This window comes from Euleptes europaea, chromosome 5, assembly GCF_029931775.1.
Source record: "Euleptes europaea isolate rEulEur1 chromosome 5, rEulEur1.hap1, whole genome shotgun sequence".
Classification (NCBI taxonomy): Eukaryota; Metazoa; Chordata; class Lepidosauria; order Squamata; family Sphaerodactylidae; genus Euleptes; species Euleptes europaea.
Genome location: NC_079316.1, coordinates 109,346,589 through 109,361,376, shown reverse-complemented (window position 1 = coordinate 109,361,376; position 14,788 = coordinate 109,346,589). Strand labels below are relative to the sequence as shown.

At 48.7% G+C, this 14,788-nt stretch overlaps 1 protein-coding gene across 1 annotated transcript in view; it reads left to right on the top strand.

Annotated features, from left to right (window-relative positions):
• BMS1 (BMS1 ribosome biogenesis factor) overlaps positions 1-6,336 on the top strand; it is a 49,712-nt gene extending 43,376 nt beyond the window's left edge. The window contains exons 19-22 of the mRNA XM_056849633.1: positions 577-724; positions 2,030-2,205; positions 3,686-3,847; positions 6,093-6,336. Of these exons, the coding sequence (XP_056705611.1) occupies positions 577-724; positions 2,030-2,205; positions 3,686-3,847; positions 6,093-6,323 (717 nt within the window). The 3' untranslated portion in view covers positions 6,324-6,336. The remainder of the gene's footprint in view (positions 1-576; positions 725-2,029; positions 2,206-3,685; positions 3,848-6,092) is intronic.
• Positions 6,337-14,788: the final 8,452 nt, after the last annotated feature.

Sequence of the window (14,788 nt, the reverse complement as noted above, 5' to 3'; positions counted from 1 at the left end):
CAAACCTCTGGATCCAAGCCAGAGTTTGCATTCAGACAACAGGCAGAACAGTGTTAAGATGCACTAGGATAAAGGGAAGTATTTCTTCACCAATGCGGCGTTAAATTGTGGGACTCCCTGCCCCAGGATGTGGTGATGGCTGCCAACTTGGAAGACTTAAAGAGGGGAGTGGACATGTTCATGGAGGACAGGGCTATCCATGGCTACTAGTCAAAATGAAGACTAGTCATGATGTATCCCTATTCACTCCAGGATCAGATGAGCGTGCCTATTTTATTAGGTGCTGTGAAACACAGGAAAGATAATTCTGCTGTCTCGTTTGTGGGCTTCCTGGAGGCCTCTGGCTGGCCACTCTGAACAGACAGCTAGACTTGATGGGCCTTGGTCTGATCCAGCAGGGCTTTTCTTATGCTGTTATGTTCTTATCTTCAACTTAGCACTTTGCACCGATTTTGTGATTGTATTTTTACAATTTTTTTTTGGGGGGGGGAAGGTGTCCAGAAAGAGGAGAAGACGCTATATTTTAATTGGGCAGCCTTTTCACAAACCTCTTCATTATTCTTTTGTGGCCTACAGGGGATGTTTAACTCTGTCCTGGAAGTGGCCAGGTTTGAAGGAGCGGCCCTCCGGACGGTGAGCGGAATCCGGGGACAGATCAAGAAGGCCCTGCGGGCCCCCGAGGGAGCTTTCAGGGCCACCTTCGAAGACAAGCTGCTCATGAGCGGTAAGCAGACTCTTCCCCTTCCGCGTGCCAAACTTATTTGGCAGGAGGATTATTTCAGGTGACTCTCCTCAGGCGTTGCTGTGAGTCATGCTTGCGTTGCCAAAGTCCTGTCAGCGGGATACTTCCACAGCGGTAAATTGTTGAAGTGATAATTCAGTCGATTCAGCTGTTCGTCTGAAATGGCTCCATTTTTTAAAGCTCCACGTCTGGGACGAGACTTGTTTTCATGGTTGCACTTAATAAAGAAAGTGCATGGTGGGTACATGAGAGTTTCAGTGAAAACATGAAACCCACATGAGTGGGTTTCAGTGCATGGTGGGTACATGAGAGAGGGCCTTTTCAGTGGCGACCCCACAGTTATGGAACATCCTCCTCAGGGAGGTGTGCCCGGCCCCCTCACTTTCAATCTTCAGGGGGCAGTTGAAGACAGTTTTATTCAGGACTGCATTTGACTAATTTCATTTTTATTTATTGGCAGTCCTAATTGAGATTTTAAATTGTGGTCTTTTATGTGACTTTTTAAAATCATTGCTCTTTTGTTTACATTGTAAGCAGCCGTGAGTTCCACAAGATAAGAAGACAGCTAACAATTTCTTTAAATGAATGAATAAATGTCCCCCCCCCCCCCATATTCCTGGCAGAAAACACTTTCTATCAGAAGATGCAAAAAGCCAGTGTGGTGTAGTGGTTAAGAACAGCAGACTCTAATCTGGAGAACCGGATTCGATTCTCTGCTTCTCCAAACGAAACCTGCTGGATCTTGGGCCAGTCTCCGAACTTTCTCAGCCCCACCTACCTCCCAAAGTGTCTGTCTTGGGGAAGGGAAGGCGATTGTAAGCCGGTTGGCCCTGGTTAGTATTTGAATGGGAGACCACCAAGAAGGCCTAGGGTTGCTATACAGGGACAGGGAATGGCAAACCACCTCTGAACTTCCCTTGCCTTGAAAACCCCAAGGGGTTGCCATAAGTCAGCCATGACTTGATGGCACTTTACACGTATACACGCTACACAGGAAAAAATCCCAAAGCCGACAGGGCTGCTGTAGAACCTGTTTTAACTTTCTTTTTTTAAAGCGTCCCCCGTCTTTAGCCTGAGGGGTCACAACCTGTTCTACTACTTCAAAATTAATTCACTTTGTTCAGTTCCGTCTTTAAACGATGACTAAGAGGAGAATCTTTGAGGTCCAATATATCCATCCTTCTATGCAGCATGGTATTACTATTATTCCCCCCCCCCATTGTAAGCAACTCTACACAGTTCATCTACTGAGTCCCTTTGTCCAAAGCTGAGCCCTTCTCGTTCTAGATATCGTCTTCATGCGGACTTGGTACCCGGTATCCATCCCGACCTTCTACAATCCGGTCACTTCCTTGCTGAAGCCTGTGGGGGAAAAGGATTCTTGGACCGGCATGAAGACGACCGGCCAGTTGCGGCACGAGAAGGGCATCAGGCTGAAACCCAACAAGGATTCCCTCTATAAGGTAGGTTCTTGTAGTCAGGATCTAGAAGCTGTGATACCAAGGAAAGGGGGGAGCTGGGAGACCCCAGTTCAAATCCCTGCTGTGCCACAAAGCTCTCTGGGCGACACGCTTTCAGCCTAGCCCACACGTGCTCCTAGAGTGTCATTTTTATGAGGATCTAAGATCAAGTTATACTATTCCTCTTCTAACAGATTGAACGAGTACCTCTGAGTTAATACCCTATTTGTTAAGTGACGGTGACCCTAAATTTACATTGGCAGTGGCAAAATTTATCTCAGTCTTTATTTCTTTTTTTAACAATAGATTTAGAATCTTGCTGCCCAAGATTTATGAATCGAGGAGTTTCTAAGGGAGAAAGGAAAGGCTAGCATTAAAGGAGCTATGGCGTGGCATCCTGGTGCATGGCCCCAGGCTTTTAGCATTCCTCCTCTGATTCAGGAAGGAGGCTTGAAGACATTTTCGAGAAGGGGGGCCTCAATCAAGCGATTTCTCATTCCCTAGTCTTCCAGATGCTAGGAAAAGCGGAAGGCAGCAGGAAAAGAGGAAGACTCAAAAAGAGATGGATTGACTCTATAGAGGAAGCCACGGCCCTCAATTTGCAAGACCTGAGCAAGGCTGTTAAAGATAGGACGTTGAGTCATAGGGTTGCCATGAGTCGGAAGCAACTTGACGGCACTTAACACACACACACTGTGACGAATAAGGGGTTAACCAGCAGCAAGAGCTGACAGAGCAAGAGTGGACAGAGCCAGAGAGCTGACACTCTGAGCTCTGAGGGACAGAAAGCATCCAGAGCTGGGTGAAGGCACGAAGAAGAAGCGAGATTGTACTCTGTGAACCTGAGGGGGGTTCTGTGAAAGCCAGAGCTATTGACACACACAACCTGTGGGAGTGACCGGAGTGAGAACTGGGTTAGAGACTGAGGGCCCATTCTCAGGTCACAAAGGGGAACGGGTCTCTGAGGTAGAGCTATTCCAGTGGCAGGGAGGTGTGGAGGATCACAGCCACTAAGGTGGGGTGGTCAGAGAGAGAGCTGGGCTGGGGACAAAGTTTTGAGAGTCTGAAGCTGAATGACAGACTGAGAGTCTGAACGTCTGAATAGTAGCTCTAAGGGATAGAACTAAAGCTGTGTATAATGATTCTGAGAGATAGAACTAAACTTGAAACCGAGTAAAGGGAACATCTAAGCTATTTCTCTGAAGTAATCTTGAGTATATAAATCTGACTTCAGTTTTCCCTCCAAAATATTCTGCCTTTTCCTTGAAAACCTATTTCTGTGAGTTCTCTTAAATAAACTTCCCTCTTTTGTCTGTTTAAGTTGAAAAGCCTCTTGTCTCCTTTTTCTCACTGAGGTAAATACGGGTGTGGGACACACACAGAGTCTTCCAGATGTTTTACGAGATGTAATGGGCAAAGAGAAAAACGTTCAAAGAAGCATAAGAAGTGTTGCCTATTTTAATCTCTATGTTGCTGTTTCTAGGAAATTGTGCGAGAGAAGAAGCATTTCAATAAACTGCATATCCCCAAAGCCCTTCAAAAGGCCCTGCCATTTAAGAGCAAACCTAAGAATCAGGAAAAAAGAGCCAAGGTCACCAAGGACAAGTGGAGACCAGCTGTTATCAGGGAACCTCACGAGAAGAAGGTAAGTTCTCCCCTCCCCTTTTGTGTTTTGCCTTCCTTGAGCACAAAATCCTCCCCAGCACTTCTAGATCATAATTTAGATGTTCTGTTTAGCCAGTGGTTGATGTGCAACTGGCATAATCTTTGCAGTGAATCATTTTGCGTTGATGCTGGTCCCCCCTCCCCATTCATAGTACAAATTACGGTGGTTAAGATTGTATTTCCATGCAAAGCAGCTTAAGGCAGGGGTGACTAAACATACGGCCCAAGGGCCCGATCCGGCCCCTTGAGAGCTCTTATCCGGCCCGCAAATCAGCCAAGGCAGCCACCCCCTCCTATTCTCGATCTGGGCTGGCGAGGCCTGGCCCAGCCCGAACAAGTGACATTTATGTCGTATCCAGTCCTTGTAACAATTGAGTTCGACACCCCTGGCTTAAGGTTTATTATTGATGTTGGTGGCAGGCGGATCCATCTGAGAATGCTACCTTTCAGTTCTCGTGGCGTGTACCTGCAGGACTGTCTCTCCTGGCACACCCCGCAGAGAGCAGAGAGAATGGTTTACTGGTGGTCCCTTGCCTAAAGAGTGTCTGGCTGTCCTTAGCCAGGGCTTTTTCAGCTCTGGCCCCGTCCTGGTGGGACTCCCTTTATAGCGAGACCAGGGACCTGTGGGATCTTAAAGAATTCCACAGGGCCTGTAGAACGGAGATATTCTGCCAGGCCTATAGTTGAGGGCAGCTATGGTTCTTTCATCAGAGTTGGCCTCCCTGCTCCCTCTAGTTGTTTAAAATCTGGGGTCCGGAGTGTTCTTTCAGGCTCACTGTGGTCCCTATGCTCTAACATTGAGCCTCCCTTGTTTTTAACTATAAATCGATTAATATCTGGGACTGAACACATGAAGCTGCCTTACACTGAATCAGTCCCTCCTGGGTCCATCAAAGTCAGTATTGTGTACTCAGACCGGCAGCGGCCCTCCAGGGTCTCAGGTGGAGGTCTTTCACATCACCTTCCTTCCTAGTCCCTTTAACTGGAGATGGGTATTGAATCTGGGACCTTCGGCATGCCGAGCAGGTGCTCTACAAACTGAGCTGCAGCTTCTCATAGATTTTAATGATCTATGTATATTGTGATTTTATTGTATTAAGGGTTGATGATAGCTGCCCCGAGCCTGGCCAAGGCCAGGGATAGACGGCGGGATGCAAACAGAAAAATAACTAAATAAAATGTTCCACTCACAGTATTTAGTTACGTTCAGAGGTTGGGACACTTAAGGAAACTGTCAGCCAGCAGCCTGCGAAGCTATACATAACGAAAGCAAGAAGACAGCGTATAAACCCATCTCTGGTCAGGGCTTCCAAAACCAAATGCCCAGTTTGAAAATTCAAACCCCACCAGTCATCCATGTGTAATATCTGAATTAGTGACTGTAATTTTCGTAAGGGGAAATAAAGGCTGAGCAGACCTGGTGATCCTGTCTGCCTGTATAAGACCTAGGATTGGTACAAGGGGGGGAAGGCCCTCCTGGTTTGCGCTGGAGCCAGGATCTTGTCCCATCCCAGCAGCTCTTCAGCTTCCTCTGCTGCCTCTGGGCAGTGCCGCACAAGAGAAAGAGAATGTCGCACGGAGACACGGGAGCATGTAACAGCGTGGCGCCCCATGAGCCATTTTGGCTTACAGACACTGTGCCTGGCAGACATTTCCTGCAGAGAAGGTCTTAAGTAGTCACAGTGGCCCAGAGGCAACCAAGCGTAGGACTAGGGGTCTCTAATGCAGTGCCCGTGGGAGCCATGGCACCAGCCGACCCCTTTCCTGGTGCACACCAAATGTTTTTAGAAAGTGGGCAGGGCCAGCTGGGGCTACGGGCTGTCAAAGATTTAATTATGTGCAGATTTTTAGAAACGCTTTGGCAACATCTACCACCACAGCACAAGGATTTTCGCAGTGTGACCGAAGGAAAGCTGCGGCAGCCATTTTGTGGCTCCGCCTCCAGTGGCAACCATTTTGTGGCTGCGTCTACCCTCCCTTTGTGACAATTCAAAGGTGTCCGTAGGCTCAAAAAATGTCAGGGAACCATGGAACTAGAGGCGGGTTTCAGGATCGGTAACACACACGGCTGCTTGCCCTGCTACCGCTTAACGTGCTGGCGTGTAGGATCTGAAGGTCAGGTTTCCCTTTCGGCTGTCTTTCTCCAGCCCTTAAAATGGTGCCTGCCTGAGCCAGCTCTTCTGCTGTTGCTCGGCTTCTCTGATTCTGTTCTTTGCCTCGTCCAGATTGCAGCCCTCCTCACAGCGCTGGGCACGGTGCACAACTACAAGTTGAAGAAAGCCAAGCTGAAGCGTCGCCAGCAGGTCAAAGAACACCTCCAAGTGCAGCAGAAAGAGGAGGAAGCGAAACTCAAGCGGCAGAAAGAAGCGAAGAAGAAACTGTTTCGGATCATCGGGCAGAGGGAGAAGAAGAGGCAGAAGTCGAGCCTGAAGGGGTCGGCGGCAAGGGAGAAGTGAGTTTCTAGCTGCTCTCCGCAGGGAGCAGGAAAGCATCTTACCCTGGAGCGCCCAAAGAACCAGGACAAAAAAAAGTTGCTGAAATGACACCTCAGACTCCAGTGACTTTGCCTCGGAGGAAAGAAAGGAGACGGGCAAATGTCACGTGAGAACACGGGCACCGTTTGCTCGAGGAACTCGAGTGAGGACACTTTGCACAGGATCGAAGCATCCATTAAAGTATTTTAATACCAAGTGTTGAATGGGCTTTTCTTATGATGTTCATAGCAACGATTATCATGTTTCATTTTGGAGTAGGATTCTCTTGCTGCCCTGAGTAAGAAACAAGGGGCACTTTGAGAACACGCCATTGAAGATCTGGCGGGCAGTCTGTGAGCAGGTTGAAATGAAGAACCAACTCTCCTGCTGCTCCAGCTGGCCAACCAGTGTTTTGAGCTGCTTTTCCCTTGCTATGCAGAGTCCAGCTAACTCCACGCTGAGTTAATGTTACGGCTTTCCCTGCTCGGGGCTTTGGCAGCTCATGGGGACGATCCAGCCATCCTTTGATGGGTTGTTTGCTGTGCTTCCCTTTTTAGCCCTTGGCCCCTAGAAAGTTGATTTCAATGGTTGCAGGACCTGTCTTTTTTATTTCTGAATTAAATTTTTATTTATTAGCTATATAAAACACTTAAACCAAAAACAAAGAGCACATACAATACCTTACATTACATACATCTAAACTAACATAGAAAAGGAAGATGTTAACTGGTCGAACATATACAGCATGACTCTGCCGTCTCGCCATCTTCCCTTTCATAAACTATTATGACTTTCTGGCATAATTTTTACTGCTTTATGTTAATGAGTTAACTGTTTTTCATTCAAACATTCTATCTCATAATATAAGTACTTTAAATTAACATTGTAAAACTTCACACAATTGTGGAACTCCCTGCCCCAGAATGGGATGGTGGCTGCCAACTTGGAAGGCTTTAAGTGGGGAGTGGACATATTCATGGAGGATACTAGTAAAAATGGATACTAGTCATGATGCATATCGATTCTCTCTAGTATCACAGGAGCATGCCTATAGGTGCTGTGGAACACAGACAGGAGAATGCTGCAGTTGTCTTGTTTGGTTGGCCACTGACAGTGGTTCCCTGACAGTGCCTGGTTGGCCACTGTGTGAACAGACGGCTGGACTTGATGGGCCTTGGTCTGATGCAGCAGGGCTGTTCTTATGTTAAAGGAAAAGGTAAAGGTCCCTGTGCAAGCACCGGGTCATTCTTAACCCATGGGGTGATGTCACATCCTGACATTTTCTAGGCAGACTTTGTTTACGGGGTGGTTTGCCAGTGCCTTCCCCAGTCATCTTCCCTTTACCCCCATCAAACTGGGTACTCATTTTACCAACCTCGGAAGGATGGAAGGCTGAGCTGGCTACCTGAAACCTTGAGCCAGCTACCTGAAACCAACTTCCGTCAGGATCGAACTCAGGTCGTCAGCAGAGCTTTGGACTTCAGTACTTCAGCTTACCACTCTGTGCCACGGGGCTCTTATGTTAGCCATTATTAAATCATACTGACTACCATATAGTCTTATATAGATTTATTTATATTCGCTGGACTCTGTTGTATACTATTCCTGCATAGTAACTTGACTACACATTATCTCAAGTTTTACGTAATTTACAAAACATATGTATTGACCTTGACAAGCAACCTTCCATTTCAGGGTGCAAGATGCCCTCCCCCATCTGTAGAGCTGCACTTGTGGCCGAGGGAGGGAGGTTCGTCCCCTTCCCCATTCTTCTCCATATCCTCTGCTCCCGTGTGGCTGTTTGTCTGCGTGCGTCCTGCGACCCAGTAATCGACTTCCAGGGGGCCAGAGAGAACTACCGGAATATAATGAATAGCCACACTCCTGGAGCTGGCAGTGCTGGATTCAACTTGGTGATCTGGAGGAAGGCATGGCAAAAATACACAATGTAGTGACATTAAAATATTTGGTCTATCTTGGTCACTTATTGCCTCCCTGCTCCAGGGCCTCCGGCAGAGGTCTTTTGCATCACCTACAGTGAGGGGAAAAAGTATTTGATCCCCTGCTAAATTTGCCCGTTTGCCCTCTGACGAAGAAATGACCAGTCCATAATTTTAATGGTAGGTTTATTGTAGCTGTGAGAGACAGAATAACAACAGGAAAAACCCCAGAAACCCAGAAGACAAAAGTCAGAGATTGATGTGCATTATAATGAGTGAAATAAGTATTTGATCCCCTATCAACCAGCCAGGTTAGGGTTAGGGTTCTGCTGTCAACAGAAGCAATCAATCCATCAGATTCCAAACTAACCACCATGACCAAGACCAAAGAGCTGTCCAAGGATGTCAGGGACAAGATTGTAGACCTGCACACGGCTGGACTGGGCTACAAGACTATTGCCAAGCAGCTTGGTGAGAAGGTGACAACCCTAACCCTATGTAAGCTCTAGTCCTGTGGCCCCATTAAACAGAATTCAGCAGACAACCAATCCACAAAAGCAGTTTTATTGGGTAGAATCGACAGGTTTCAGAAGCCATATTCAAAAGGACACTATAAGGGTCAAAGGCAAGGTACACAGCATAGATGGAAGAGCAAAAGGAGATAACCAGTTACCCAGGCAACCCCCCCCCCCTCCAGGAGGCAGGAAGGAGTACTTGGCGATTCCCACAGTATGGGAATCTATGAAGACTAAACACTGGGCATAGACTGGCCTTGGACAGAATAGCACAACAGCACCTGGAAGCAGCACTACCGCATACCATCCTCATGGCCTGCTCCTGACACCCTAACCCTAACTGTCAACCTCCCTCGGTCTGATGCTCCATGCAAGATCTCATCTCGTGGAGTTGCAATGATCATGAGAATGGTGATGAAGCAGCCCAGAACTACACGGGGGGAACTTGTCAATGATCTCAGGGCAGCTGGGACCATAGTCACCATGAAAACAGTTGGTAACACACTACGCCGTGAAGGACTGAGATCTTGCAGAGCCCGCAAGGTCCCCTTGCTCAAGACAGCACATGTACAGGCCCGTCTGCAGTTTGCCAATGCACATCTGAATGACCCAGAGGAGAACTGGGTGAAAGTGTTGTGGTCAGATGAGACCAAAATCGAGCTCTTTGGCATCAACTCAACTCACCGTGTTTGGAGGAGGAGGAATGCTGCCTACGACCCCAAGAACACCATCCCCACCGTCAAACATGGAGGGGGACATATTATGCTTTGGGGTGTCAGGCTGTTATCTCAGTTTAGATGTTTCCTTTCGTTTCTCTGCTGCACCGTCCAGACTCAAGGACGGCTACACATACCAAAGCCTGGGAACGCCACTCCTGGGAAATAATGCTCTGTTTATGCTTTGTAATCTCCCGCCGTTTCTCTGCCTTATATTTCCAAATAACGGGCAAGACAAGCCATAGCTGTCATCTTGCCTTCAATGCACTGTATTGCCTATTTGACCAGTAAAGCCACCTGCTTGGAATCTGATTGTCTCTGTGGTGATTTCTGGTTCGATGGGTCAAGAGCTCACATTATGACAGCTATCACCTTATCCCTTCTTCATCGGTTCTTTAGTCAGGCTGGAGCCCTGGAGGGTTCGCCTGCCACTCGGATGGGAGCTAGGAGGGCGCTCTCCGAGTGAACCGTGACTACTGCTTCTTGGAACCCTGGAGTCCTCCTCAGAGGATCCTACCCTCCTACGGGACATAGTAGCTGAACTCTTTAGGACTAATTCAGAGGTTTGCCGCTTGAGTGGACTGGTCCAGACGCAGTGGCGATCTCTAGTGAGGGTTCTCTGGATGTTAACGTCGGAGGATACTAATGCTTGTTTAGACCTCCAGGATTTTGATCAGTTGCTGGATGACGCCCGGCTGGCAACTGAGGACTTACAAATACTAACCGGTTTATTGGATAAGCTTATTGCCCGTGAGACTCTCTCATCCACGGCCCTTAAGCGTCCTGCCGCCTTGGGGGAAGGTACCATGGCGGGGGCCGCACCGGCAGGTTTTTCTTTGGTACCCAATGCAGCTGACTGTCAAGCTGAAGCCAAGAGGGTCGCTATCCAGACAGCCCTCCTCTTTGCGGATTGTACAAAGGATACCACGATAGCCACCTTGGCTCAACGTTTGACCCTGACGTTCGGGGCCGATGCACCCGCGGTCCGAGTGCAACCATTGTTAGGTGGGGAAACCGACCCCCTACTCACGCTCCTGGAAACAGAACTTTTACTGCACATTACCGCAGCTGCCGCTCTGAGACTTGAAAGCGCACAGGTTCTCGCGGATAGGGAAGCTGCTGAAGCGGCTAAGGCGGAAGCCAAGGCTCAAGCCGCAAGGGACAAAGAGCAGCTACAAAGAGCCTACTACCGGGTCCGTATCCGCGAGGGAGACGAGCCCCTCACTGCCTTCTCTAGCTGTTTTGGAATGTTTGAATTCCTCGTGATGCCTTTCGGGTTAAAAGGGGCCCCGGGGGTCTTCATGCAACTCATCAACGAAATCCTCCACGATTTACTGTACCGCAGGGTGGTGGTTTATTTGGATGACATTCTTATCTATTCGTAAACCATGGATGAGCACGTCGCTCTGGTCCGAGAAGTTCTGCAGCGCCTGCGCAATCACCAACTCTTTGCAAAGTTGGCTAAATGCGAATTTCATCAGAGCAGAATAACGTTCTTAGGATACATAATCTCCCACCATGGCCTTAGCATGGACCCGACCAAGGTCCAATCCGTCCTCGATTGGACTCCTCCCTCCAACCGCAAACAAGTGCAACAGTTTCTAGGTTTTGCTAATTTCTATCAAGGGTTCATCCCTAACTTCGCCCAAGTGGCGCTACCCATTACTGAAAACAAAGGGTAAAGGAAGCTCGGCTACTTTACCCTCCGCTAAGATACTGTGGACTGATCAATGCCAGGCCGCTTTTGTAGCCCTCAAACGCCTCTTCACTTCGGAGCCCGTGCTACGGCACCCAGACCCGAATCAAATGTTCATTGTGCAAGTCGATGCCTCCGACGTGGCTATGGGAGGGGCCCTTCTTCAAAGAGGACCGGATGGTCTCCTTCACCCTTCACTTACTTCTCGAAGAAGTTTGCGCACTCCCAATTGAACTGGCCCATTTGGGAGAAAGAGGCATCGGCCGTTCACCATGCACTTACTGTATGGCGACAATTCCTGGAGGGGTCTAAAGTACCCTTTGAAGTTTGGACCGATCACAAAAATCTAGCTGCCCCACGGGGACCCATAAATTGTCCGCGAAACAGCAGCATTGGGCAGATTTCTTTGCTCAGTTTCATTTTGTCCTGAAGCATGTCCCTGGAAAACAAAACGTTCTCGCAGATGCTCTCTCCCGACTGCCTCAGTACCCGGTGAAACTCGATCGGCCGACAAACTCTTTATTTACACCCGCGCAAAGAGAAGCCCTACCCGTGCTGGCTGTACAAACCCGATCCCAAACGCTGCCCCCACAACGGAAGCACGGGACCGACGCACCAGCTCCTCCAACCCAACCGGCCGCCAAGCCGCCTGCAGTCAGCGCACCACCGCACGTAAGCGCTTCCCCCTCGTCAGCCCCCATATCTGCTCCTGCTTCCACCATAAAACAGGGGTTTTTTTTCCCCATCTCCGAGTCTTTCTTAAACTCCCTTCGGGCACAATGCCTAATGGAACGCTCCGCTCAAACCCTGCCTCCCGATATAATCGAACAAGGAGGTTGTTGGTACAAAGACTCGAAATTGTACGTGCCCAAAACACTCCGAAAAGAAGTCTTACATTTGGCTCATGGAGTAAAAACAGCTGGACACTTTGGGTTCCTAAAGACCCTTCACCTGTTGCGCAGGCAGTTCTGGTGGGGGGGAATGCGCTCTGACATTGACTCTTTCATTCGCAGCTGTCCTGTTTGCGCCACGGTCAAACGTTCTCAAGGCAAACCTCCAGGACTACTGCAACCACTTGAAACACCCAGCAAACCCTGGGAAGTGATTGCTATGGATTTTATGACGGATCTCCCTCTCAGCGGGGGGGAAACTGTGTTATGGGTTATCACTGACTTATTTTCTAAGCAAATACATTTGGTTCCATGTGCGGGGATCCCCTCCGCTCAGAAGTTGGCCCGCCTCTTCGTGTCACATGTCTTTAGACTACATTCGTTTCCGCGCAAGATAATTTGCGACCGCGGAAGTAGTTTTGTTGCTAAGTTTTGGAAAGCTTTTCTTAAATTGGTGGGGGTGGAACAAGGGTTGTCTAGTGCATACCATCCCCAAACGGATGGTCAAACTGAACGTGTCAATGCTGTACTTGAATGTTATTTGCGCTGTTATGTCAATTACCACCAAGATGACTGGGTAGAACTGTTGCCTTTTGCAGAATATGCCTACAATAATGCTGTACATCAATCCACAGGTTTCAGCCCGTTTTATGCGGTGTATGGACAGGACTTCGGTCCTATCTCCCCTGTAGAAGGGCCAGAGGGGGAGGGGGATGCCGACATTGCCTCATGGGCTCACACCCTCTGTACAACATGGCCCTGGCTGATTAGCAACCTGGACCAAGCCAAGCGCAAATACAAAGCGCAGGCTGACAAGCATCGTTCCCCAAATATGGACCTGCAAGTGGGTGACCTGGTATACCTTTCCACCAAAAACCTGCGCTCCACCCGTCCTTGCCATAAGCTCAGTGCTAGATACATCGGCCCATTTCCCATCACCCGCCTCATAAATCCTGTCACGGTGGAATTGTCTCTTCCCAAAACTCTGAGGCGTGTGCACCCTGTTTTCCATGTCAGCCTTCTCAAGCCCCATGTTGCTTCCCCTCAATGGCACCCGGAGCCCCCTCCTGAACAACCCATAATGGTGGGGGGGAGGAACATTTCGAGGTCTCCAAAATCCTGGATTCCCGCATCCACCATGGGGCCTTGCAATACCTGATCCACTGGAAACACTCCCCCCTGCCTATGACGAGTGGGTTCGCGCGTGGGATGTCTCCGCCCCCAAACTCATCAGCGCCTTTCACGATGCCTACCCGGACAGACCAGCCCCCTTGCCGGATGGGAGGGGGACTTAAGGGGAGCAGGATGTCAGGCTGTTATCTCGGTTTAGATGTTTCCTTTCGTTTCTCTGCTGCACTGTCCAGACTCAAGGATGGCTACACATACCAAAGCCTGGGAACGCCACTCCTGGGAAATAATGCTCTGTTTATGCTTTGTAATCTCCCGCCGTTTCTCTGCCTGATATTTCCAAATAACGGGCAAGACAAGCCATAGCTGTCATCTTGCCTTCAATGCACTGTGTTGCCTATTTGACCAGTAAAGCCATCTGCTTGGAATCTGATTGTCTCTGTGGTGATTTCTGGTTCGATGGGTCAAGAGCTCACATGGGGGTGTTTTTCTGCTAAGGGGACAGGACACCTTCACCGCATCGAAGGGACGATGGACGGGACCATGTATCGTCAAATCTTGGGTGAGCACCTCCTTCCCTCAGCCAGGGCATTGAAAATGGGTCGAGGATGGGTATTCCAGCATGACAAGGCAACAAAGGAGTGGCTCAAGAAGAAGCACATTAAGGTCCTGGAGTGGCCTAGCCAGTCTCCAGACCTTAATCCCATCATAAATCTGTGGAGAAAGCTGAAGGTTCGAGTAGCTACACATCAGCCTCAAAATCTTACTGACTTGGAGAGGATCTGCAAAGAGGAGTGGGACAAAATACCTCCTGAGATGTGTGCAAACCTGGTGGCCACCTACAAGAAACGTCTGACCTCTGTAATTGCCAACAAGGGTTTTGCCACCAAGTACTAAGTCATCTTTTGCAAAGGGATCAAATACTTATTTCACTCATTATAATGCACATCAATCTCTGATGTTTGTCTTCTGGGTTTCTGGGGTTTTTCCTGTTGTTATTCTGTCTCTCACAGTGTCAGACTTCAGTACCTCGTTGCATCCCAGTAATAGTAAACTTCACTCCAGACGTGCAGAGAGTTTAAAGTTTTATTAAGAAAGCAAATGGGTTCAGCATGTCTATATAAACTTAAGGTCAGAATACAGGTTGGGGAAATACTGGTTATCTTTATAGGGAACGTACAAGACATTTGGTAGGACATGAAAGGGTGAGATGCAGCAGAGTTGTTTTGAATGTGAAAGGATACAAGGTGACAATAAGGAAGTGTTAGCCTTGATTGCCCTCTACTAAACCTCCTGGTGAAATTGACTAGCTCTCCGGGCTCCCAGGCATAGTTCCGCGGCGCCGGAGATCTCACATCGGATCTCTATTGAAGCGCTAATGCCTGGCGATCAAAGGAATGAGAACGGGGGCGGGTGGGAAGGAGACACGGAGCCTGCTTATCCGGGGCTCGACTGGACGCCTTCGCTGACACACAGCTACAATAGACCTACCATTAAAATTATGGACTGGTCATTTCTTCGTCAGAGGGTAAACGGGCAAATTCAGCAGGGGATCAAATACT